Source organism: Leptonotus elevatus, chromosome 11, assembly GCF_054856555.1.
Source record: "Leptonotus elevatus isolate MCC_2025b chromosome 11, RoL_Lele_1.0, whole genome shotgun sequence".
Classification (NCBI taxonomy): domain Eukaryota; kingdom Metazoa; phylum Chordata; class Actinopteri; order Syngnathiformes; family Syngnathidae; genus Leptonotus; species Leptonotus elevatus.
Genome location: NC_141249.1, coordinates 1,859,467 through 1,886,945, shown reverse-complemented (window position 1 = coordinate 1,886,945; position 27,479 = coordinate 1,859,467). Strand labels below are relative to the sequence as shown.

At 41.1% G+C, this 27,479-nt stretch overlaps 1 protein-coding gene across 1 annotated transcript; it reads right to left on the bottom strand.

Annotated features, from left to right (window-relative positions):
• Nucleotides 1-1,551: 1,551 nt before the first annotated feature.
• Nucleotides 1,552-17,015, bottom strand: ntmt2 (N-terminal Xaa-Pro-Lys N-methyltransferase). Its single transcript, XM_086089954.1, has 4 exons — nt 16,820-17,015; nt 9,776-9,948; nt 3,939-4,191; nt 1,552-1,935 (listed from the first exon to the last, which is right to left on the bottom strand). The coding sequence occupies exons 1-4, from the start codon at nt 17,013-17,015 to the stop codon at nt 1,679-1,681; spliced, it is 879 nt and encodes a 292-aa protein (XP_085946080.1). The 3' UTR covers nt 1,552-1,678.
• Nucleotides 17,016-27,479: the final 10,464 nt, after the last annotated feature.

Sequence of the window (27,479 nt, the reverse complement as noted above, 5' to 3'; positions counted from 1 at the left end):
ATTATTTCATGCACTCTAGTGAATTTTACACTTCTTTTTGTCCATGAATGATGCCACAAACACCTAAATAGTGCTTTACTTCTATAAAACACTACCACCAAGAATGAAAAAGTGTTTTTTGATAGCAAAATACGTTTATTTACATTCAACAGTGTAACAATTTGACAACAATTTGGCAAACTATTTACAAATGTGTGCAACTGTGGTGCTATTTACAAATATGTGGATGTTTCAACGACAGTTTTTCTTTTTGTGTAACACTCCCCTGCGTGCAAGGAGACGCAACAGCATTTGCACAACAGATTGCCTCTTCGCGTGCAGAAGCTCCACTTTCTTGCAGGCCGTTTTTTCCGGGGAATAGCAAGTATATACTGCAGTGTGTGTTGCCATCAAGTCTAATATCAGGATCATGCTACGGTTACGTTACGGTGGTGTTACGTCTGGCTTCCTCATGTCCTTCAGTTGCTATACCGGGTGGTAAGAGATGTTCTGATCCATCTTATCCACTCCATTCATGGTGGCATCGTAGTCCAGAAACAGTGTCTTCTCCGTGATCAGACTGTACCCGCTCCTCCGATGAATATGCTTTGGACTCGGGGTACTCTTCATTGTCCGACAAAATGTCCGCATGTGCAGCTCCGGCGTTAGCAGAGCTAGCCGGTGATGCTTTATGACGTGAGAATAAAGGCCGCGTCCAACTGTGGCGTCCAACTGTGGCGTCAACCTCGGGATTCACCATCATCATTATCATCAATGTGCATTGGTCGATGCTTTTCGACAACTCTCCATCGCCCGATCGAATGTCCGATTGTGTAGAAGTACCCGGTCGGCGTTAGCAGCGCTAGCCGCGCTTAGCCGGTGAGGCTTACTACGTGATCATAACGGTCGCGTCAAGGCTTCCAACTTTGGCGTCAAGCTCGAAGTCATCATCATCGTCGACATCAATGCGCTTTTTAGTATTGATCGATGCTTTCCGTCTTTGAAAAAAATGCTCAAGCGTGAGCTGCTTGCAACCGGTCGCCATTGTGGCTTCATCAGCCATTGTCTCCTCAACACTCTAGCTCCGCCTCACGTCTTCTACTGACGCCCACGGTGGGCGGCCCATCCAACCTTGTGCAAAGAGAGTCATCGCTGCCATCTAGGGGCCAAAACGAGTCATTATATTAACCAGATCTGCTTGATACTTTCAGCACAGCTGCCCAAGGCTTTCCTCCACCCGTTTCCAAAAAAAAAAAAAAAAAACATAGCGAACGTCTTTTAACGTCCTCGGCGCCCTTCCGTAGGTTTTTACTAAACGTTTTATAACGTTTATGGCGGTCAAAGAGTTAAAATAGAAAGGTTTACAAAAATGGCAAGTATAGTGTACAATTAAGTACAACACATGAATTCAAAGCAGTATTTATATCAGACAAACCTTTTCAAGATGTCCTTTTGTTTAATTGCTATTTGAAGCGCCCATGCAGGTACAGCATAAATGCATGCAAAATGCTAATTGATCTCATACTAAATCCTAGTTAGGAATCGGTGCCTCTTTATGTGGTTAACACAGCTTTCCAACACTCACCACTGAATGAAAAAAATGGAAAGAAAACAATATGTACAGCCCTTTTAAAATGGAGATTCACATTGCTAAAAGTGCATTTGTCTAATCAAACATTAATGGCCTGTTTGTTACATTCTATTTCATTGCAATCATCCATACAGGCATTATGACCTCTGGGAAGCCCTCCTGCCGCTCAACAGCCAAGATCTCTAAGCCGGCCTTGAAAATTATGCTCTTCATGATATCCAGGTGTCGACTAATGCTGCTGTCAGTGTTGTCCAACTTGCAGCCCTGTCGTGCCATATTGTCTTTTATAATAATGACACCATTTAAACGCAAACTTTTCTTACAGCGAATAAGAAAGTTCATCAGGTCTTTGTCTGTCAGGTGGCCTACAGAGAAACAAAAACAACATACAGTAATCAAGATATTACTCTTCTGTAAAGTTTATGCATAGAATATTATGGCACTGCTTGAGTTAAATTATGTTCTTTTTGGACAAGCATTAGGGGGGGGAATGAGTAAAGATTTCATTGCTGTGGCTTAGAATCTTAATTTGGTGATTTTTCATTAAACATACATGTTCCAAGTACTCAAGTACTACACAATGAATAAGTTTAGTGCTTTGGTAAAGGCTCAGGTATAACTTGTACCAGACACCCAAGTTCAGTCGCTGTAGTATTTTCAATAATCAGTCTTGTATCTATTTATTTATTCACATATTACAGTGTAGCAGAGCAATGTCACATCAGATACCTTCTTCGTCAAGTAATGTACATAGTTATATGAGTGCCACCCAGAGTTCAGATACAGAAACCACAGTTGAAAACTGGTCAAATGGTAACTATTCTTAAATGTTACTTGAAGCACTTTTTCTTTCCTTATACAATTTAAATGTGAGTACCGGTAGTCATTTTGTTATGTTTAAACCATAAGGGACATTTGCAAACAGCTGCTTACTGTCACCTAAAACTCCACTAAAACAAAACAAGCTCATTCCTATGACTCTTTGATAATGAGATTTTGGATATGTGGTACCAGAAGGGAATCAATCATTTAGAACATAGGTGTCAAACTCCGGTCCTGGAGGGCCGTAGTCCTGCAGGTTTTAGATGTTTCTGTTCTCCAACACAGCTGATATATGATCAGCTCATCAGCAAGCTCTGCATAAGCCTGATAACGATCCTGCTGATTGGAATCAGCTTGTGTTGGAAGAGGGAAACCTCCAAAACCTTCTTTATGAAGAGAACCAACTCGAGTTTATTTAAAGGATTTGTGCCAGAACAGCCTTTCTACTATCATCAATGCCCGATATAGATTGACAAATTATAACTTCCTACAGCAGTTATATCTCACTCCACAAAAACTACATTCTTTTAAATCTACTTTGTCAGACTTGTGTTTCGAGATGTGGTATTGAGGTTGGCTCCTTTGTACATTGTACTTGGAATTGTGTCAAGGTGAGGCCCTTCTGGCATATTGGCTCCATTTTAACCAGGATTGTACGAATTACTGTTCCGCTGGACCCTGAAATATGTTTATTGGGGAATTTCAACTCAATAAGTCATTCTTTGAACAATGCACAACTTAAGTTTCTTAAGATTGCTCTATGTGTAGCCAAAAAATGCATGTGAGAACATGGAAATCAGACTCCCCTCCTCTTCTTGATAGATGGTCTGGGTGAAATGAACAGCTGTGTGTCCCCGGGAAAAAATACTTATTGTCTCAGAAAACAATATGCCATGTTTTTGAAAGTTTGACAACCGTATTTAGACCATATTAATTGAATAACTGCTTCAAATGACTGACATGTAGTCTCATATCATTATCAAAGGCTGACTTTTCTTTTCTTTTTCTTGCTGTGGGGGTATTGTTTGTTGGGTTAAGGTTGTATGTACCTTACCCAGATTGTTGTGTTTGTACAAATTGTGCTGAAAAATCAAAAATCAAATATTCTAAAAAATAAAATAAAAATCCTTTCCAGAAAGTTTTGTACATCCTGGAATCCCGGGTATCAAGCATGACCGGAAAGGCCTGAAGCACACTAAAATAAATAGCAGCCCAGGTCAAGTGATACAATTGGCGTACCATGGTGTTCACTGGAGGAAGCGCTTATAGCGGATTTGTTGGTACAGTCAGTTTCAGAGGCTGTGACATGAAGTAGCAACTGGGCTTCAACAGGGCTGTGGGTGTTACCATTGAGCCCTCTAAAGGTGTTGTAAGCCTAAATCACCGAAACACTGAGGATAGAGGGTGCAAACCTGGGACAGCCCGCATCACTGTTGAGCACGAACTGTAATCCACGAAACACTGAGAATGGAGTGTGCTTACCGGACTACCACGCAAGAAGTTATGCTAATTATTTAAGGATTTGCATCATCATAGCTCTACTTACATGCCACCCACTGCATCCAGATGACATCATACTTGTTCTTTGGAGGTGTAAATTCTTGAAGGTTATAGCAGTAGTATGTCTCAATGCGGTCTGCATCGTCACCCATGTAATCCTCATGTGCATGTAGGAGGAAGTGCTCCATCATGTCCGCCATCTCCATTTTCTCAAACACAGGGAGGAGAACTCCTTTGGTCACGCGACCAATACCGGAGCCACAGTCCAGAGCACAGTGAGTGCCAGCCTTCCCAGGGCCCTTAAGTAGAAAAAAAAAAACATACGGTCAGAATAAAATATTTTTGTAAAGCCATTATTAATGGAACCTTGACTTTTTAAAATCAAGTTAAACGGTCAAACCGGTAATCGGATCAGCCCATGCCTAATCTTGTTAGACTTTTCAGGCATATTATTGCCCAGCCTTAATATATATATTAAAAACAATACAAAACTCTAGTTTGGACACATGTTGTACATACCTTCAAGTTTTTATTTCATGTTTTACAAATGCTCAATGTGACCACCACCGACAGCACAGACAACATCCAGCCGATATGACAATTTCTCCAAAACGCGCCTCAGGATGTGGCGGTCCACGTGGCGCGTCAGTGGTTCACTGTTATTCAGTTTTTCATATCATTGATAATGTAATGGACTGAATCAGTGGTCATTTGAGAGAGGAGTTATCCAAGTTTGATTGAGTGTCATTTCAACCGCTGGGGTTTTGTAAGCCTTCTGGTGCGATTCAATTAGTAGGAGAGGTTCTACAGATCCTGCACTCTGCGCTTGGCCTCACTGTGTGTGACTTTTTCTTGTGGCAGTATGTTAAAGACAAAGTTTATGTTCCACCACTTGCAGCAAAAATGTGGCGTGTAAGATCTAATAACATCAGGAATCAACATGGTGGACCGCGACATTTTGAAGCACACGTGGGAGGAATTCTCATATCAGCTTGATGTTGTCCATGCTGCCCGGTGGCGGCCACATTGAGCCAAGGCTCGAAATAAGAGGTTTTGCATCGCAGATTTGGCGTCAAAATGTGGATTTTGCGAGCCACATGGACACACTGACTAGCAAAAGCGTGAGCGGGCACATTTACCTTTTCCCCTAGCAGAGCTGGTCGTAACGAGGCAAAAATTTCATTTGCGCTGTTAAATGCACTGTTGTTGTTGCACCTCGTCACAATAAAGGTGTCTTGTCAGATGGAAGTGTAGAATTTCATTTTACAAGTACTGCGGGATTGCCGGAAGTGGTAAGTGAATCTTTACGATGTGTCTTCAAAACGATGCCGATCGAGTGCAAGGCCGCTGTGAAAAGCAATTCGCCAACGCCTCTGTTCTATGGCGTTGTCATGTTCTGAGCGTGCAGGCTGTGCGCTCAGGCATTGTTTTTGTTTTGCAGTAGCAGCCTGACTGCTGGGTAGCGCCATGGCTACTAACGCACCTGTTCTTCATTGAGAGTAATCAGCTTGCCTATTTAGAATCAGCTGAATAAGCAACCCATGTCGGAATATTCACTTGTTCTCCTTGGTAGCCCAAGCATAGTTTCGACCTCTTGCTCTTGAACCTCGTCTAGCCTTGCATTTTTGTAAGTGATTTTGAGTTTCTGTTTCTTGCCCCTTTTATGTGCAAGCTCTTTATGTTCCCACTACTTCCGCGATTTGTATGTGCGCTTTTTGTTATCGTTTTCTCCTTGCATAGTGCAAGCGTTTTCGGTTGAGCTTTGTCTGTTGTGTGCTTGTAAAAATACATTTTTGTGAAACCTTATTTGTTGTCTGGCAGGAGTTAAATTAGGGTCAGAAGTGTTTTACTTGAAATGATTAAAATTTAAAACTAAAAATTGTGTTGTTGAATTTCGCAAAATATAAAAATGTATTAAAAATAAATGTGTGAAATGTTTTTTTGGGGTCAAAATTAATTCAGATTCACTTCGGTCGATTTTATTTATTTTCACTTTTCTCTTCCATATATATTTGGAAATTTGAGGTCTTTTTTTCAGTTGCATGTTTTTTTTTTATTCAGATGTTTTTTTACAGTTTAAAAACTTCAGATCTTTTTTTTTCAGTTTGAAAAATTCAACTCGTTTTATTTTTACTGTTTCAAATCTTGAAAATTTGACATGGGGCGTGGTAACAACTGAGTGGGGCGTGGAATCATGAGTGACTGACACCTGCACAAAAGTGCTTTGGAACTCCCCCCAGTGACAGCGCTTTCAGGACACGTAGAAAATAAAATAAATGTAACACAATACTTACATAAATCGTAGTTCTTAATTCAGATTTTTTTCACACGTATCTGATTTTTTTCCATGCAGTGTGAACTGTACAATTTCGATTTTTTTCGGATATGTATGCGATGCGTCTGCACTGTGAACGCTCATCCGCATGCATCCGATTCATACGTCATCAAAAGCCTGATATGCGCTCTGCGCGGGCAGGAGAGAGTGCTTGGGAGGGAGACTACTGACATGTCTGTGAATATAAACAAAGCTGTTTTGAGTACCAGTGTTAAATTTTTATTTGTCTTTAATTTAATCACACTTAAAACATTAAGCGTGAAAACAGTCCACCAACCAGGAGCGCGGGCGTTCGCACAGCTGAATTTGCATAATGAATGCAGACAAGACACATGAATCGAACTCCTAACACATCCACGAAACGAGTCCACCTGTCCACCAATCTGTAGCGTGCGTTGGCACAGCTAAATTTGCATATGACACTGATAAAAGTCACTTGCCTCAGTTGGCTGGCAGTAAAACGTTGCAAGTCAGGACAATATTTACTTCCATGAACACCGCAACGTGACGTTGTTGTTTTGGGTGTACATCACTCGAAAGGTGGTCTTTGCGCATACAAGTCACATCACGGGCGCGTTGCGTTCACAATATATGTCGCAATTGTTTTTGTAATGTGAACGGTACATAAAAAGATCGGATTTAACAAAAAATCTGAATTGGGCATCACACCCTGCAGTGTGAATGTAGCCATATTCATGGGATTGGTAGAATTAGAATTGATGGTGCGTGTACTTTTCAGCCATTCGTATGGATATTGCCGTGACCGGCAACTCACTAGTGCTCCCGTGAATCGGGTGAGAAGTAAAAAAACAAATTCTGCTCAACTAGATGTGTACTTCATCCTGGTGTAACGCTTAAAGTAGCACTAAGGGACTTTTCAGCCTTAATAAAATATTTTCATAACTCTTCTGATGAAACATTGATTTAAAACTAGTTGAATGGTACCTTTGCCGTGGCCTGAGGGGGTCTGTATCATTTTTACTGGCACGAAGCAACTTTTAGGTGGATGGTAGGTAGTGTTAATTTTGTCAACGCAAACTAAACAAAAATTATTTCATCAACACACATTTTACACCGGACCAAAACTAGACTAGACTAGGCGAAAACCCTACATTAATAAACAACTAGAAAAATCAGTATGCATTTTTTGACGAGACGAAAATGTACTTCACTTAATAAAAACTGGACTAAATTCTATGGACATTTTAGTTCATGAACAAAACCAAGACAAAAATTATATGATTTTGTCAAATCTTGTCTCTGCTAATCTGTCTAATCTGGGTGACACCCCCCCTTTCAAATCTGCAACTAGTGAGTGCAACATGCACAAACACATGGGATAGACAGGAGGTGGAGCCACAGTGAAAGGTTAAAAAAAAAGAAATTATAAATTATAGATATAACGTAACATTAATCCAACAGCTATAACGTTCCAACAATAATGTTAATCCGACCGCTAACTAATGCTGGCTAATTTACTAGCTCATAGCATGGAGCCATAGTAGCCCATTGTTGACATACTGTAATTAATTGTGTGTGAAGTTGTTTTTCATCAAAAAGATGAGAGAACATTTTGTGTAATAGTTTTAGATCCGAAATGTTCAACATATTCTTCTTACAAAAAAATACAGGGGTTAAATGATTGTCCTGACTAAAACTAGACTAAAACGTTGACCGTTTTTGTTGACTAAAACTAGACGAATAAAATTGTTTTCTTGGACTAAAATAATAGATTTATAGTATAGGATAGCTATGATAAAAACTAACACGCATTATTGAAACTGGACTAAAACTGCAACTAAATGTTTTAAATGGCGGATAAAATTAACACTAATGGTAGCAACACTGCCACACAAAAAATTACAAATGTGCTGACTGCTTTATGGCATACATCACTTAACCTTTCCCCATTTGTTACAAAGACGGAAGTCAATTTGAATGTCGACGCACGATTACTGCTTTCCTGGCAGAAGCTGCAAAACAACTGAAAAGTTTTGTCTGAGGAGACAAAAAAGAAAAAGGGAAGCTACCCGGATAAAAGGACAGTCAAGGATCAACATTAGCCTGGCTTTCAACTCGCTGGCGTGAGCTAAAAAACGACGCAATGCGGTTGTCCTCGTGGGAATTTTAGTCTTCCTTCAGGCATAACATTACAGCTTTTGTCCATATGGCGTAAACATAATCAACGTAAACTGAAAGTTCCTTAGTGTTGTTTTAAGACTGGTTTTACCAATTCCGGTTCTCAAGGTCCGGACTCCTGTAGGTTTTAGATGTTTCCGCCCACCAGCACACCTGATTCCTATAATCAGCTCATCAGCCTGCCTGATAACGATCCTGATCTTTAATATCAGTTGTGTTGGTAGGCGAAAACATCTAAAGCATGCAGTACTGCAGACCTCAAAGACCGGAATTGGTGAACCCTGATCTAGAGGAAGTAAAGTGGTAACAAGGTTTCTGTAGGTGAACCTACTGTTGGAACTATAGGCAATTTCTTCCTCCCTCTTTTTTGCCAAGACAGACAGTACAGAGAGAGAGCAATGATGATGACATGTCAAATCGGTAAAATTACCGAACGAACAATACTGAGCTCTTAAGGAAAAAAAAAAAAGGCAGACAGTACAACGCCATCCTGCTGCCCCACATGGATGTTTTTCCCCTTGCTGATAAGGGATTCCATGTGTTTTTCCAAACAAGAACGTCACGTTGGGACCCCTTTGGTGGTAATTCTTCCCTACTCCCCAGTGTAAAACACTGATGCCCGAGTTAGAATAAACGCGCCAAGTCTTCACACCTCAAATTCAAGCACGGGACAGCACAAGCTGATTCAAACTCATAACTAAACCAGAAACGGTCATAAATTCAAAATACCAGAATCACACCCCCCCCACCCCACCCCCCCCCAAAAAAACATTCCTACAATGGAACTTTTCAAGAGTCAAGATCACCCCCAACGGCTCACGTTTGGAAGAACATTCATATAATCAGCTCAGCAGCAAGCACTGCAAGAAGCCTGATAACGACCCTGATCTTTAGAATCAGTTGTGCTGGAGGACAGAAACATCTCATCTGCAACAGGACTCTGTCCCTGAAGGACCTGGATTGGGGAAGCCTGGTCTAAACGAAAAGGCACTTCCGATAGAATATTTTGGCGTTTTTATCCCAAAGCGTCCATGTATAAATGGACCTAGTCTTTCTGATCGTACAGAAAAGTGAGTGAATATGCACAGTGGAATCAAGCAAGTAACGTGCTGCTGCCATGCCATCAGGTGGCTGTATTGAGCTCCAATGGCGTAAACAGACAGTGATGCTGACTGATCTTTGTGCAGGAGAATCCACAATATAGAACACATAATTAATTTAATGGTGGAACATAGCTGTTTATTTTTGCCTTAACAGACTGTAACTTCAGGTTGAAACTGACTTACTCTCTGATTATAAAGGATTAACATTTAGAAAAATACGAGATTTTTCTAGATATTTTTGCATCCTGACCATAAATTGGTTGTCAACATAAATCTGTTTCAGTGGGATTATTCAGTCACACTTACCACAAACCTCTTTAGAAAATGGCGGGAACCCTCCAGATCCACATTGGACACCTCCACATAGTCTCCCATCATTCCCTCTTCTGAGGCTGGCACATCCTCGTAGAATCGTTGAGCTCTGTAGTAGAACTGTTTCTCTCCCTGGATGTACTCACATGTGACTGGAAACAGTTTCACTGTCATGGAAAATGAATACATGCCATTGGCATTACATAGCTACACATAAAAAAATACAATAGTGCTTCAACATGGTTATCCACACTGTGCCAACTTGCCAAATGACGGCAAAGTTCAATTTGGACGGGTAGCATATGGAGACAAATATGGTGCAAAAGTAATTTGTACCTGTAAAAAAAATATATATATATAGCAGTTGTAGTAAACAAAAAATTGTACCTGTAGAAAAAAATGTGTATCTGTAGAAGTCGTGATTTGTACCTCCCCCAAAAAATTGTGCCTGTAGAAAAAAGTGTAAATTTGTATCTGTAAATGTGTATGTTTACAAGTGTTAAGAATGATCATTTGAATTTCACAGCAAAACTTGTTCTAACAACACATGGGATACTGGTTTAGCCACAGTGAAAGGTTAAAAAAAAAGAAATAATAAATTATAGTTATAACGTAACATTAATCCAACAGCTATAACGTTCCAACAATAATATTAATCCAACCGCTAACTAATGCTGGCTAATTTACTAGCTCATAGCATGGAGCCATAGTAGCCCATTGTTGACATACTGTAATTAATTGTGTGTGAAGTTGTTTTTCATCAAAAAGATGAGAGAACATTTTATGTGTAATAGTTTTAGATCCGAAATGTTCAACATATTCTTCTTACAAAAAAATACAGGGGTTAAATGATTGTCCTGACTAAAACTAGACTAAAACGTTGACAGTTTTTGTTGACTAAAACTAGATGAATAAAATTGTTTTCTTGGACTAAAATAATAGATTTATAGTATAGGATAGCTATGATAAAAACTAACATGCATTATTGAAACTGGACTAAAACTGCGACTAATTTTTTTAAATGGCGGATAAAATTAACACTAATGGTAGGAACACTGCCACACAAAAAAATTACAAATGTGCTGACTGCTTTATGGCATACATCACTTAACTTTTCCCCATTTGTTACAAAGACGGAAGTCAATTTGAATGTCGACGCACGATTACTGCTTTCCTGGCAGAAGCTGCAAAACAACTGAAAAGTTTTGTCTGAGGAGACAAAAAAGAAAAAGGGAAGCTACCCGGATAAAAGGACAGTCAAGGATCAACATTAGCCTGGCTTTAAGAATGATCATTTGAATTTCACAGCAAAACTTGTTCTAACAACACATGGGATACTGGTTTAGGTTCTCTTGTAAAACATTCAGTAGGGTTCTGTAGCTCTATAGTAATTTTCACATCTAAGTACGAAGCAGCATGATGTCTTTTTGATTATTATTTTTTTTTTACAGGCACAAGTTACTTTTGTACCATATTTACCTCCATACTATTGAAGTGAATTAATTTACTTATAACTGTTTGATTTATAATATTACTATTTAGAAGTGGACATAACTGCTTTAATTTACTCAGTATGTATGGGTTGAAGCGAATGTGTTAAATAGATTCCTTTGTCTTTCTAAACCGGTTGAGCAAGAGGGGGTCTAGTGACACCTCTTCTGGCTCTGAAAACAACATAAATCTTTGTCTTGTGAGAAGAGGGGGACGTTTGGTGATGTGTATTGATGTATCATGTGACTGTCTGAGAAGGAGAGGATTGGCCGAAGAAGACAGAGGAGGGGTTTGAAGAGTCACGAAAGGATACTAGTGTTTGGGACAAGAGGAGGAGCATCACACATGAGGGAGAAATAGACGGCGTTTTGGTCGACTCATGTGTCCATAAGCTTATGTGAAAATAAATCCTGCTTTCACCGATCTCATTGTCTGAGTTTGATAATCAACATTATGAACACGGGGAAACAAGTCTTGAATTTCCTAACACTATCTTTATACATCATGGTGAATTATGAGTGCACCAAAAAAACTCGAACCCTTTGCATTATTTTTATTTGGCAATGTGTGTTTACAAGTGTTAAGAATGATCATTTGAATTTCATTGCAAAACTTGTTTTAACAACACATGGGATACTGTATGTAACGTATAGGATTTTGAAATAAAAACAGCAAATATGTCATCATGAACTCACTTCATATGAAAGGGTGTCGAGTTTAATATATCTCAGTTCAAGTATACAGGTAGTTTTTGAAGACATTAAAGAAGTGCAGGGACAAGCTATTAATCGTATGTTTACACTGTCTCAGCTATGACAATACAAATGGCCCAGGTAAAAGAAAATACATTCAGGACAGAAAGTCACAGTCCAAAGGTAGGCTTCAAATCTTTAAATGAAAATCGTGACTTCAATGTGTTCAGTTTTCCAACATAAGATGAGCTAGCTAGAATCGGATTACGAGCTATGATCGTACAATAAATCTTACCTTCAAACTAAAACGTCTTTCTTTCTGTCCACTTTGAGTGCTCTGCATGTCAACCAACGTTTAAGCTGTTCCACACGGTGTTTGTATATTAAACCATGTTGAAATTTTCACGCCTGGGACGTCCTCTTCTTCCAAAATGACGCGTAAACTGGTGTGGCTACTCTGTTTAGAATTTCAGACTTGTGCATATTAACTATTTGACTGCCAGACGTTTTCAGAAAAGGGATGCTGTCAGTGCCAGCCGATTAAAGCATTTTGACTGATCTTTCAAGGTCCACAGAAAATGTTCTGTATGGACTATGGAAACACATATACTACCAAATGAAAGATTGAACTTTCATATTTCATTAGAAAAAAAAGGTTTGTTTCTACCTTATTCCGTTCTTTAGTAATCAACAATAGAAAATGGTCATTTTCTCCAAATGCGCTTGTTTTGGACCAAAATACGGAGAAATCAAGCTTTTAGTGAAACGATATTATTTCATGCACTCTAGTGAATTTTACACTTCTTTTTGTCCATGAATGATGCCACAAACACCTAAATAGTGCTTTACTTCTATAAAACACTACCACCAAGAATGAAAAAGTGTTTTTTGATAGCAAAATACGTTTATTTACATTCAACAGTGTAACAATTTGACAACAATTTGGCAAACTATTTACAAATGTGTGCAACTGTGGTACTATTTACAATTATGTGGATGTTTCAACGACAGTTTTTCTTTTTGTGAAACACTCCCCTGCGTGCAAGGAGACGCAACAGGATTTGCACAACAGATTAGTTTCACTGCGATTGCCTCTTCGCGTGCAGAAGCTACACTTTCTTGCAGGCCATTTTTTCCAGGGAATAGCAAGTATATACTGCAGTGTGTGTTGCCATGAAGTCTAATATCAGGATCATGCTACGGTTACGTTACGGTGGTGTTACGTCTGGCTTCCTCATGTCCTTCGGTTCCTATACCGGGTGGTAAGAGATGTTCTGATCCATCTTATCCACTCCATTCATGGTGGCATCGTAGTCCAGAACCAGTGTCTTCTCCGTGATCAGACTGTACCCGCTCCTCCGATGAATATGCATTGGACTCGGGGTACTCTTCATTGTCCGATCGAATGTCCGCTTGTGCAGCTCCGGCGTTAGCAGCGCTAGCCGGTGAGGCTTTATGACGTGAGAATAAAGGCCGCGTCCAACTGTGGCGTCAACCTCGGGATTCACCATCATCATCATCATCAATGTGCATTGGTCGATGCTTTTCGACTACTCTCCATCGCCCGATCGAATGTCCGCTTGTGCAGAAGTACCAGGTCGGTTGTGCTGCGCGTTTTCCGGCGTTAGCAGCGCTAGCCGGTGAGGCTTACTACGTGATCATAACGGTCGCGTCAAGGCTTCCAACTTTGGCGTCAAGCTCGGAGTCATCATCATCGTCGACATCAATGCGCTTTTTAGTATTGATCGATGCTTTCCGTCTTTGAAAAAAATGCTCAAGCGTGAGCTGTTTGCAACCGGTCGCCATTGTTGCTTCATCAGCCATTGTTGCATCATCAGCCATTGTCCCCTCAACACTCTAGCTCCGCCTCACGTCTTCTACTGACGCCCACGGTGGGCGGCCCACCCAATCTTGTCCAAAGAGAGTCATCGCTGCCATCTAGGGGCCAAAACGAGTCATTAAACTAACTAGATCTGCTTGATACTTGATACACAGCTGCCCAAGGCTTTCCTCCACCCGTTTCCAAAAAACAAACAAAAAAAACATAGTGAACGTCTTTTAACGTCGGCGCCCCTCCGTAGGTTTTTACTAAACGTTTTATAACGTTTATGGCGGTCAAAGAGTTAATGATAAAAATGTGACGTCATTTGCGATCAACCCACTGTCGTTCGCTGAACCAATGAGGTTGAGCTTTAGCCCAAATCCTCCAGCGCCCGCCCTCTTCTCTACGAGTACAAATCACGGAGCTGTACAAGTACAAATCAGTTTTGCACCATCTGTAGTGAGAAATTTGGTGCAAAAGTTACGTGATTGGAGAGCAGCAGAAAAACCAATTGTGACTCCTAGTGGTGACTTCTTTGACTACAAGTCATTTCTACAGGTACAAATCATGACTTTTACAGATACAAATTTACACTTTTTTCTACAGGTACAATTTTTTTTTGTACAATCAAATTTTTTTTGTACAGATACCCCAAACAAATTACAGGCACAATTAGTTTTATTAATTTTTTTACAGGTACAAATCACGACTTCTACAGATACAAATCTATACTTATTTCTACAGGTAAAAAAATTTTTTTACTACAACTACTTTTTTTTTTTTTTTAACAGGTACAAGTTACTTTTGCACCATACTTACCTCCATAGTAGCAGCATTAATCCCACTGGCCACTTTGACAGGTTGTATTCTAAATCAAAATACATACCATGATTGACCAACTATTAACGATAACCTTGACGATCCAGATCGTCAACAATTAATTTAATGGAATACTGGCGAAATCAACACACGGCTTGATTGATAGTAATTAATTATGTTAGCTGGAAAAAGGACCTAAAAGCTGACAAATACACCTTTCTTGTGATTTATTGAAAGTTGTTTTAGTTAAGAAAAACGAAACGAAATAACTACAATTAAATTAAATTATTTACAAAAATTTTAATTTTTTTTTTAAAGGCTTAAACTAACAAACTACATTTTACGTTTACAAAACTAAATAATTTGTCTTTGATAATTTAATACATGAGCCTTTGGGGCTGATTTTAAATGTGATTTTAAGTATATTTATTAACTTATTCATATTTATTAACTGGAATAAGAACATTTGAAAGTGTGTCACACAGAAGTGACGTCATCTAGCAGCAGCCATTAGAAAAACACCTTTAGATGACGTCGCTCTTAGGTGACAGTAGTCGGGTTTCCATCCAATTGTTACAAATTTAAGCTTCTTTTGCGAATATTGAGAGGGGAAGCAAGATGACCTCCCTGTGACTTCAACGGCTTGCAAGGGCGTGTATGGGTTATCGGCTATCCAGTCATATATTCAGATCAGTGAACATACCTATAGCATACTTTCGTCAGCTCAGTGTCAGCTCGACCCGTGGCCAGTCGCTTCCGCATTCCGCGACCTGAGCACCTGTCACGTGACCGCATGACGCAAACGTTACACTTATTAAACTAAATTAATTAATTAGAAATTGAATTGGAAACTAGAGATTTTCCATCCAGGTTACAGATACGCGTAAGAGTGTGAGAATGGACAGAAATGCATGTATGTCAGGCTCAATGCGTGAGTGTTGACAGCCCTGATTTAGTCCTGAGTACCACTTTAATAACACCCCAGTTAGTTTACGGTAAAACTAAATACACAACAAGAAGAATTACACACGTCGTGTATTTAAATACAAAACATGCTTTGTTTTAAAAACATTGACGGTAGCGCTAATGGTAACGTCAACGGAGGATCCCATGGGGTAGATCCACGGACTTCCGACTTCCGGGTTTCGCACATCAGCGCCTTTTCCGGCCACTGCTGGCCGCATTCCAACACTCGCACCCCCACCCCTGTGCCCCTGCCAATGGGTGGGAGCGCGCAGGGCGTCTCAGCTCTCTGAAATGCTTCTGACAACTGAGACAGACACACTACACACTCGCACCTGTCGACGGGAATGCGCAACCGAGGGGCACTCGAGAAACGGGAAACTAGCATTGACTTTGGGAGCGATAGTCCTTCAAATTACGACTATTCTATTCACACAAATGCACTTACACACAGTAAAGATAACACTGCTTAATGGCACAAATTCTTCTCAGTCTGGTCTGTGAAAAACAAGTTATATCAACAGAACTCTTCTATCTTATTGTAAGTTTACAATGGGTACAGAAAGTATTCAGACCCCTTCAAATTTCTCACTCTTTGTTTCAATGCAGCCATTTGCGAAAAAAAGTTCATCTTGATAGAAAAAAAACTGAAATGTAGATTTTTTTTTGGTAGATGCTGGTGTGGTGGATCTGGCATGCATGAAAAACCTCCACCTAAGAGGGGAGCCTTCGACCGGACAGGGCAAGCACAAACCCCCAGGGCCCCCCAAGCCTCGACAGCGCCAGGGCACAACACCCCGGACTTCGCGGGGGCCTCCGGCTGGAGAGCAAACAGGAGGCCGGAGCGCCCCCCCACTCTAACACGGCCCGCGCTCCCAGCCCAACGCAGCAAAACGGGGCACGGCAGGCCCACCAGGCACCCCACCGGCCCACAGCCCTCGCTCCCCCCACGACCCCCCAGTCCCCCACCCACAACCGCCACCTACCACAGCCCAACCCCTTCGCCGCGCCCCATCCCTAAAACACCCAGACTAATAATCATTGCATACTTTAACTGGCATGCCTTTGACTTGAGTTGAAGTGAAAAAGTGTTGGTTTTATCGATAGGTGGCCAAATTATCCTCTTATGTGAAGTGCTTGTTGTGAGACCTTTTATTAAACAAAATTTAAGTCCATGGTCATTAAAAAAAACTATTGACTATATGATTATTCCATTGCTAAATGGTTAGAGTGCTGGGTGGAACATCTTACCGAGAGGAATCTTCTCCAACAGGTACAGGTAGCTAGCAAAGAAGTCGCTCCTCATTGTATGGTGCAAATGGAAGGACAAGCTGTGGCGACACATTGTGTCATCTGTCTGTTTCCAGCGATCCCTAAATGCTTGGTGAGCCCCCTTGTACTCAAAGTTGGCTGATGAGTTGATACCGCCTTCAAGTGAAATCTCCATTTGAATGTAAGTGGCCTTGTTCCACTTAAAATATCCAGTTGATTGGTTCCAGTGGAGAGAAACAGAGTGTCACGATGCCCGTTTGGACACTCCCTTCAGCTGCTGCTTTATCTGCCAAGATGAATGTTCAACACATATCCCGTCGATGATCAAATCAATCAGTCATGTAAGTTTATCTTGGAACAGTGCTGAGACAGCACATCATATCTTACCGATCACTCAATTCATGCTCTGGCATAAGACTGAGAAACGTTCTGTCTGGGGACAAATAAGTTGAACAGAGGTGAGTGAATTTTAGACTCTGAAATTCCAGAGAGTCCAAAAGGTCATAACACAACCCCTTGCTGCCATGTAATGTAGCTCCTAAAATTGGCACACATCTCATGTCTTAGGATGCATCCATTTTTATCTGGAACAGCTTGGCAGATTTATCATAGAAGAAAAAGGACTTGGATTTTAAGTCTAAAATCAGTAATACATGCCCACGAGTATCCCAAATGCCAAGATAAATATATTTTATTTATTTAAGATGTCAGGATTTTATTGGTCTTAACAGATGCATAAAATGCAACAAATCTTTGTAATTGTTTGAGATGTGAAAATATTGCTTGAAGTCTCATGAGGCTGGAATATATCCCACCAAGTCTTCGCAAGATTTTTCCACGTCACTACGAGAGGCACTAGCCAACAGCTAACTCACAAGCTAACAGGCTCCCAGAATAGGCTGACCAGATTTTCAAAATTAATAACCAGGACACTACAAATCACTAAAAATGAAACATACAATAAATTCTCACCAGGAACTATTGATTTAATCACTACACAATCTGGTGACTGGTGGTTGTGTTACTACTTTAGCCAATGCAATATGTTATTTTGGTTGACAGTTCAACAGCGCTAAATAAGTCAATGCAATCACTGTTATTATCACCGGCAGATTTTAACTGCCACAGGCCTGAGAGCAAACCCAGGAACCCGGAGCGCCCCCCCACCCCAACACGGCCCGTGCCCCCAGCCCAACGCAGCATGACACGGGGCACGGCAGGCCCACCAGGCACCCCAACAGCCCACAGCCCCCGCTCCCCCCACGACCCCTCTGCCCCCCACCCACAACCGCCACCCACCACAGCCCAGCCACCGCCGCCCCCATCCCCAAAACACCCAGACCCCCCACACACACACAAGCCCCTCCTTCCAGTGTGAGTGTATGTGGTGCATTAAAAAAATAGGGGGGCATGGTGGCGAGGCGGGGGAACAAATGGGGGGACCGCTGCACTGCTTAATACTGCGGTCTACCCCAAGCGATGTCTCCCCACCCCGACTCACCCGCCCCTCCGAGTTGTTGAGTGCATTAAAATTGGAGGGGAGTTGCAGGGCGAAGACGGTGTCTCCACCCTACCCAGGCCCCCAAGGAGTGTGTTATGTGCCCTATGTGTCTTTTACAAAGTGTATTGTGCAAAACTAGTGGAGTGAGTTAAGAGGAGCGATCATTTTTGATGGTTGGGGTTAGGGGAAAGGGGTAGGAAATGCATCATGTCAATGAGATGTCACCACGATGATACAAAGACAAGTGTGTGTGTGTGTCTGTGTGAGTGAGTGAGTGAGTGAGTGAGTGAGTGAGTGAGTGAGTGAGTGAGTGAGTGAGTGAGTGAGTGAGTGAGTGAGTGAGTGAGTGAGTGAGTGAGTGAGTGAGTGAGTGAGTGAGTGAGTGAGTATTAGCTACGTTCGTGATGTCAGCTCGCACAGTGGCGAGTAGGCTGACTGACAGAAGATGCAACGAAGATCATGTCCATTTTCCGATAGTTAGTAATTATTGAGACAATGAAGATCGTGTACATTTTCCGATAGTTAGTAATTATCGAGACAGCCTTATGCCTAATGTGGTTTGTCGTATTAAACTTACGCCGTTCTTTTTCACCACCGGAAACTTGTGTGTGACAAATGTTGCACTCGGCTGCAACGTCTTATTCAGATGAAAACCCCTCCCACACTGCCGACATTTTCTACTCCTTACGGTTGTTTTCATCACGTGGGCTCTGCACTCTAGAAACAGACGCTGCTGGATAGAAGAGCATGAGCGGAGTCTGGAATGGACTGCTTTATAAGAGTGTTAATGTCTGAGATTTTGGATAGGGACTTGTAAAAATCCAATACTGTTTTTTGTCTGAAATCGGACCAATATCCGATATCAATATGGGATTGGGATACCAAGATTAAGAGAAAGACAATGTATAAGTGTACTACATGTCCTTAAATTTGATTGTGCCACTGTTGAATTACATCACTAAAAATGTGTTTATTGGAGGAGAAGGAATGACATGGAACCTCCAGTGGTATTTCTAATGTCGTACGCATTCCTGTACATTGAAAACCAGTTGTAAGCTTCCTAGCAGAAAACAGTAGTCTATACAGTACTGTATATGAAATATGTTGGTTACAATACCTTTGCATTGCTCATAAATTAAATATAGATATTCTGAGGTTGGGTTAGGTTGTACTTTCATTCATGTTTCTCGTGTCAAGTTAGCCTTTTTTTTTTTGCATACAGCACATATATATTTGTTGTACTTTATGTAATGCCGGCTTTACTAGAGCTGTAAATATATCTCAATTAACGCCATACAATATATCAAAGAGTGCAATTTAGGAATATAAATGATACTAGAATACAAATTCAGGTCATGTCAACATGTCATGTAATTTCATGATCTACAGTAGCTGGTGTACTTTATGTGCTATGTATGAATGTTTCTGTTCTAATAATCATTGCATACTTTAACTGGCATGCCTTTGACTTGAGTTGACTTGAGAGATTAATTTGTCTTGAAGTGAAAAAGTGTTGGTTTTATCAATGGATGGCCAAATTATCCTCTTATGTGAAGTGCTTGTTGTGAGACCTTTTATTAAACAAAATTTAAGTCCATGGTCATTAAAACAAACTATAGACTATATGATTATTCCATTGCTAAATGGTTAGAGTGCTGGGTGGAACATCTTACCGAGAGGAATCTTCTCCAACAGGTACAGGTAGCTAGCAAAGAAGTCGCTCCTCATTGTATGGTGCAAATGGAAGGACAAGCTGTGGCGACACATTGTGTCATCTGTCTGTTTCCAGCGATCCCTAAATGCTTGGTGAGCCCCCTTGTACTCAAAGTTGGCTGATGAGTTGATACCGCCTTCAAGTGAAATCTCCATTTGAATGTAAGTGGCCTTGTTCCACTTAAAATATCCAGTTGATTGGTTCCAGTGGAGAGAAACAGAGTGTCACGATGCCCGTTTGGACACTCTCCCTTCAGCTGCTGCTTTATCTGCCAAGATGAATGTTCAACACATATCCCGTCGATGATCAAATCAATCAGTCATGTAAGTTTATCTTGGAACAGTGCTGAGACAGCACATCATATCTTACCGATCACTCAATTCATGCTCTGGCATAAGACTGAGAAACGTTCTGTCTGGGGACAAATAAGTTGAACAGAGGTGAGTGAATTTTAGACTCTGAAATTCCAGAGAGTCCAAAAGGTCACAACCCCTTGCTGCCATGTAATGTAGCTCCTAAAATTGGCACACATCTCATGTCTTAGGATGCATCCATTTTTATCTGGAACAGCTTGGCAGATTTATCATAGAAGAAAAATGACTTGGACTTTAAGTCTAAAATCAGTAATACATGCCCACGAGTATCCCAAATGCCAAGATAAATATATTTTATTTCTTTAAGATGTCAGGATTTTATTGGTCTTAACAGATGCATAAAATGCAACAAATCTTTGTAATTGTTTGAGATGCGAAAATATTGCTTGAAGTCTCAGGAGGCTTGAATATATCCCACCAAGTCGTCGCAAGACTTTTCCACGTCACTATGAAAGGCGCTAGTCACGAGCTAACTCACAAGCTAACAGGCTCCCAGAATAGGCTGACCAGATTTTCAAAATTAAAAACCAGGACACTACAATTCACTAAAAATGAAACATACAATAAATTCTCACCAGGAACTATTGATTTAATCACTACACAATCTGGTGACTGGTGGTTGTGTTACTACTTTAGCCAATGCAATATGTTATTTTGGTTGACAGTTCAACAGCGCTAAATAAGAGTGCAATTTAGGAATATAAATGATACTAGAATACAAATTCAGGTCATGTCAACATGTCATGTAATTTCATGATCTACAGTAGCTGGTGTACTTTATGTGCTATGTATGAATGTTTCTGTTCTAATAATCATTGCATACTTTAACTGGCATGCCTTTGACTTGAGTTGACTTGAGAGATTAATTTGTCTTGAAGTGAAAAAGTGTTGGTTTTATCGATGGGTGGCCAAATTATCCTCTTATGTGAAGTGCTTGTTGTGAGACCTTTTATTAAACAAAATTTAAGTCCATGGTCATTAAAACAAACTATAGACTATATGATTATTCCATTGCTAAATGGTTAGAGTGCTGGGTGGAACATCTTACCGAGAGGAATCTTCTCCAACAGGTACAGGTAGCTAGCAAAGAAGTCGCTCCTCATTGTATGGTGCAAATGGAAGGACAAGCTGTGGCGACACATTGTGTCATCTGTCTGTTTCCAGCGATCCCTAAATGCTTGGTGAGCCCCCTTGTACTCAAAGTTGGCTGATGAGTTGATACCGCCTTCAAGTGAAATCTCCATTTGAATGTAAGTGGCCTTGTTCCACTTAAAATATCCTAAAGAATAATAATAGACTCTGAAATTCCAGAGAGTCCAAAAGGTCATAACACAACCCCTTGCTGCCATGTAATGTAGCTCCTAAAATTGGCACACGTCTCATGTCTTAGGACGCCCCCATTTTTATCTGGAACAGCTTGGCAGATTTATCATAGAAAAAAAATGACTTAGAAGTCTAAAATCAGCAATCCATGTCCACGAGTATCCCAAATCCCAACATAAATATATTTTATTTCTTTAAGACGTCCGTATTTTATTGGTCTTAACAGATGCATAAAATTCTGATATATTTCCTTTTGAGCAAGAAAACTTCAACTAAAGTTTATTTTGAAAATAATATTAATGATGGTTAGTCTTTCTGTATACCTCATGCAATATGTGTTCTAAATCTAGCCATGCTGAAAAAATATCACCTCTGCTGTGTAGGGACAAATATTTTTCCAGTATATATTACAAGGAGTCATTGCAAAGGTTTTTAACAGCTGCATTTGAAAGTCATGTAAAGCAAAAATATAAATTGTAAAGTTGACACACCACAGAGAGGCATGTTGTTAACTGCCCAAACTTGAATTGTTAAAAAAAATATATATTTAAAATGAAGCTTCAATATTCTTCAAAGTTCTCTTCCCTTTTAAATGCTTTGGGCATGTTTGTTACACTGAAACCACGCCCCAATCAACTGTCAGTTGTCTATAAAATGCAACAAATCTTTGTAATTGTTTGAGATGCGAAAATATTGCTTAAAGTCTCAGGAGGCTGGAATATATCCCACCAAGTCGTCGCAAGACTTTTCCACGTCACTATGAAAGGCGCTAGTCACGAGCTAACTCACAAGCTAACAGGCTCCCAGAATAGGCTGACCAGATTTTCAAAATTAAAAACCAGGACACTACAATTCACTGAAAATTAAGCATACAATAAATTCTCACCAGGAACTATTGATTTAATCACTACACAATCTGGTGACTGGTGGTTGTGTTACTACTTTAGCTAATGCAATATGCTATTTTGGTTGACAGTTCAACAGCGCTAAATAAGTCAATGCAATCACTATTATTATCACCGGCAGATTTTAACTGCACCATTAAGCTAGTAGCACTACATTTCACATGATTCTTAGACATGAAAACAGGGAGTGTTTTTAGTTCCAATATGACGAAAACATGGGACGCCTGTTAGAGATAAGATATGAATGAAAATGAGAATGCAAACGTGAATGTGAAAGTAGGGATGGAGAAACCGAGGCTTTCCAAAACAATGAACTTTCAAGACAATTGCCCCAAAATGATAGCCTGGCAAGTGTTAGATTATTAACATTGTTTTTCAGTTTCGATTTATATTTGAACCGTTTTGGATATTAGTTATAAAGACATAAATATAAGACAATAGTTAATTCATATGTTAAGCCAATCTATAGTCCTTTGTTCTCTTCCTGGGAAAGAGAAAGGTAACAGGTTTCTTTTCTATATTATCTAAGGGGAGTATAGTTGGTACCAGTCTCTGTCCGGTCGAAGAGAGTCCAAGGACAGGCTGATTTATTATTCTTCAAGTCTAATCTGATTTGTACCCATGGGAACTTGCTGATGGGAGGGGAGAGGGATTTTCTTGTATTCACTGACTTTCAATAAATGTGCTGTGTGTTGGAGGAGGAGAGACACTTTTGAACGGAACACTGCTTGGGTGTCTTCATTTGTGTGATCAGAGGCTTCTGATTAATTATACCTTTGCAAAGGGACTTCTTCACCAGAATCTCACCATTCAATTTATTGAACACGCAAAGAGTACAATAATAATATTGTCTACTCTATCACAAGCTATCTTATTCTTAAAAAGAAAGTGTCTGTACAGGCGTCCATAGACAGCGATTCGGCACCAGCCGAAAACAGGCCGGGCCAATCAAATGTGAGCAATGTCATTCTTCACTCTTCAAGTTTTTCCCGCAACACTGACATAAGTCATTCACTACTGTCTCTTTTTGGCTGGATGTTGGATTTTTACTCCGTCTCTGCAAAAAAAACAAAAAAAAAACTTAAACTTAAACTTAAACGAGTCGCTTTTCTGACGTCACTTCCACACTTCCCTCATTGGTTCATTCCACAGCACTGTCTGTTAGTTTAGGTTTGCCCCGCCTCAGAAATGCGACTGATAGTCTGGATTTCGAGATCGGCTGAACTCCGCCATTTTTCTCCCTCATGTGTGACGCTCCTCCTCTTCTTGCAAGCACTAGTACTCTTTCGTGACTTTTCAAACCCCTCCTCTGTCTTCTTCGGCCAATCCTCTCCTTCTCAGACAGTCACATGATACATCAATACACGTCACCAAACTGCCCCCTCTTGTTTCAAGATAAGGATGTACGTTGTTTTCAGAGCCACCAGAGATGTCCCTTCCCCCCTCTTGCCCAACTGGTTTTGTAAAGACAAAGGAATCTATTTAACACATTCGCTTCAACCCCCCACATCACCTTGAATTCTCACACAGAGACATACTGAGTAAATTAAAGCAGTTATGTCCACTTCTAAATAGTAATATTATAAATCAAACAGTTATAATTAAATTAATTGACTTCAATAGTCAATAATAATAATAATAACTCTGCTGAATAAAAATTGGCCCCCTTTCATTTGTAAATGCTGCCATTAGCAGGAGTTTATGGGTGGGTGTGGGGTAGGGGGGGGGGGGTTGCTGATGGGGGATGAATATGAATATTAGCTAAAATTAAACCCAACCACTTGACATGTGGGCGCAATGGTTAGAATCGTCAAGAGGCAATTTTAGGCATGACAAAATACTACATTGTAAGCAGCTAGTTGTGGATGTTGGAGAGTAAATATATTATTATTGTCATAGGTATAATTTGTATATGTATTAAAGGTATAGTATACTAGTGTATGCATACACAGTAAATTCTGTAGGAATTTTGAGCGTTTCTTGGTGCTTTTTCTGGTACTTTTTTCATCTTTTTTTGATATTATGTGTAATAGGTTTTTTTTCTTTATCTTGTAGTTATTTTTTGTAAAACTTAGTGGTTAGTGTTGGTGGGGGGGTTTTCGGTGGTGGACCGGCGTCGCCGGTAGGCAACATGCCGGTGGCGGAAACGCCCGCTGCCGAGTTCGAGCGTCTCACTCGCCGGCACGCAGTTAAGCTGTTGCCGGCAGTGGGCTGCTCGGTGGAGGAGGCAGGACTGGCCGTGGGGAAGGTGGTGGGATACAGTAGTATTAAATCTGCGTCCCGAATGAATGGAGCGATCGTTATCTTCCTTGATGACACTAACAAGGTGGGCCAGGTGGTTGAGAGCGGTGTTGTGATTAGCGACACCTTCACTCCCGTTCTCCCCCTCGTGAGCCCTGCAAGAAAGGTAACGATCTCGAATGCTCCGCCGTTTATTAAAAACGAGGTGCTCGCTAAAGAACTGTCGAGATTTGGTCAACTCGTTTCACCGATAAAAATGGTGTCTTTGGGCTGCAAGTCACCACAGCTTAAGCATGTTGTGTGTCACCGGAGACAGGTGCACATGGTGCTTAAAGACACGACGGGCGAGCTGAACCTGACATGCACTTTTAAAGTTGATAATTTTCCGTATATGGTGTTTGTTTCTACTGTGTTTTGGGTGCAGTGCGGAGGGGCACCTAGTTCGCTCCTGTCCGGAGCGGAGGGCGTCCGCTCCTGCCTCGGGCGGGAGCGCCCCCCCACCCGGGGATGTGGCGGTGGCCGAAGGGGCGCCGCAGCCCACGGAGCCGGTGGATTCGGCGGCGCCGGAGGCTCCGGTGTTGGCCGGTCCGTCGGCTCCGGTCGCCCCGGTAACGGCGGGGTTGGCGGATTCGGTTTATACGGTGCCGGTGGTGGGCGGGGCCGCAGAGGGGTCGACAGGAGCCGGCGGTGGCCCGCCACTGCCACAAACCGATAACGTAATACAGGAATCGATAAAAGAAAAAAGGGGAGCAAACGCTGTCATTCTACGACCGTGTGAAAATGTTTTTGTGAATGAAAACATGGCTGATGTGGGCGATGAGGCAATGTCTGATGATGACACACTGAAAGTGTCGCAAAAGAGAAAACTTACTGTTCTTGTGAAAGGTATTGTTAAAAATAGAAAAACGACTGAAAGTGAATGTGATTTTACACATGATGACAACGATGTACCCTACTCTTTCGAAATGATTAAGAGGTTTCTTGAAGATACAAAAGGGGTACGACAAACCGCCGTATCCGAGCATTTCCCCGATCTCAGGCTTTTTATTAAGTCCGCAAAGCCTCTTTCACGAAGGCTTGGGGAAGTGCTCACCGACCAAGAAATTTATCGGCTCAGAAAGAGCATAGCGAAAGCCAAAGATGAATTGCACAATGCTGAAATTGGTGATTAATCTCCTTTTATTGTTTTTTTTGTCATTGCTGTGTTGTCCTAATGGGTCGCTATTTATTTTCCCATTTATGTGTGATTTTAATATGGGAACTCGCCCGGGCTGATTTCAAAAGAGCTGCTCTTTTTAAGATGATGGAATTGAATGGACTGAATGTGTTGTTTCTTCAAGAAACGCACAGCACTGACAACAATGTCTGTGAATGCAAAATAGATTTTAAGGGGGAGGTAATTCTGAGCCATGGCTCCAGTGCCAGTGGTGGAGTTGGGATTTTATTAGCTCAGAATTTTTTGCCGGCTTCCTTTAGTGTTGAGGAAATTATTCCAGGTTTAAGTTATAGCTTTCTATGAAAATGTTAAGTTAGTATTTTTAAACACCTATGCTCCAACCAGAGGGTTGGAGAGGATCACGTTTTTGGATAAGTTAGGTGATGCTCTTAATGCGTTTCGTGGTGATTTCGTGTTTTTAGGCGGGGATTTTAATTGCACTGAAAATCCCGCTCTGGACAGGAATCATCCTGAGCCACACCCTGGGTCGTCTCACAGACTCAGACAGCTCATTAAAGACCACGATCTGTCTGACCTATGGAGAGTTTTTCATCATGACACACGACAGTACACATGGAGCCATAAGTATGAGAATTATTTATCCCTCGCCAGATTTGATCGCTTTTACTGTTTTAGTCACCTTTTGAATATTTTTAAAAGGTGCTCGATTCGGCCTGTTGGTTTTAGCATTTTCTTGTTTCTTGTTCCGTTTTTATTCAGAACATTTGTTTACGTAGCGCCTATTGGTATTTTAACACAGCTCTTTTGAATAATCAGGCTTTTAAAACAGCTTTTAAGTTGTTTTGGTTATCCCACAGAGAGAGCAGACCCAATTTTCCCACCATCCAGCAATGGTGGGATTACGGAAAAAAGAATTTCACTCGCTTTGCCAAGGGTGAGTTGACCCGGACTGTAAGGGGTCTGGAGAGACAGGTAGAGGAGTTACAGTCTTTAGCTGCTTCTACTGGAAATCGAGGGCTTTTAGACTCCCTCAAGTCCAAACAGTCGGCGCTGGCCAGCCTGCTCGGGGTTTCTGCACAGGGGGCGCTGGTCAGGTCGCGTTTTATGAACATCTCGCAGATGGATGCCCCCTCTCAGTTTTTCTTTGGGCTTGAGAAGAAAAATTAACAAAGGAAGATCATTCATTGCTTACGCACGGGTAGCCGTTCTGAAGTCTCAGATTCTTCTGGGATTAGGAAATATGCTGCCGGTTTCTACAGAGACCTTTATAGGAATGAGTGGTCAAGTAATCCAGAGACACACAGCAAATTTTTAAGTGGTCTCCCTCAGGTGAGCCAGGAGCAAACCCCCCAGTTGGCGGCACCGGTGAGGCTCGAGGAGCTGGAAGCTGCCCTGGGGAGCCTG

Excerpts from the sequence above, each read along its gene's own strand:
- ntmt2 (XM_086089954.1), bottom strand. The coding sequence starts at position 17,015 with ATGGAGATTTCACTTGAAGGCGGTATCAACTCATCAGCCAACTTTGAG. Across the intron at positions 9,949-16,819 it reads GTTGGAGAAGATTCCTCTCG|TGAAACTGTTTCCAGTCACA; the intron begins GTAAGATGTTCC and ends TTTCCATGACAG. Across the intron at positions 1,936-3,938 it reads CTGGATGCAGTGGGTGGCAT|GCCACCTGACAGACAAAGAC; the intron begins GTAAGTAGAGCT and ends GTTTCTCTGTAG.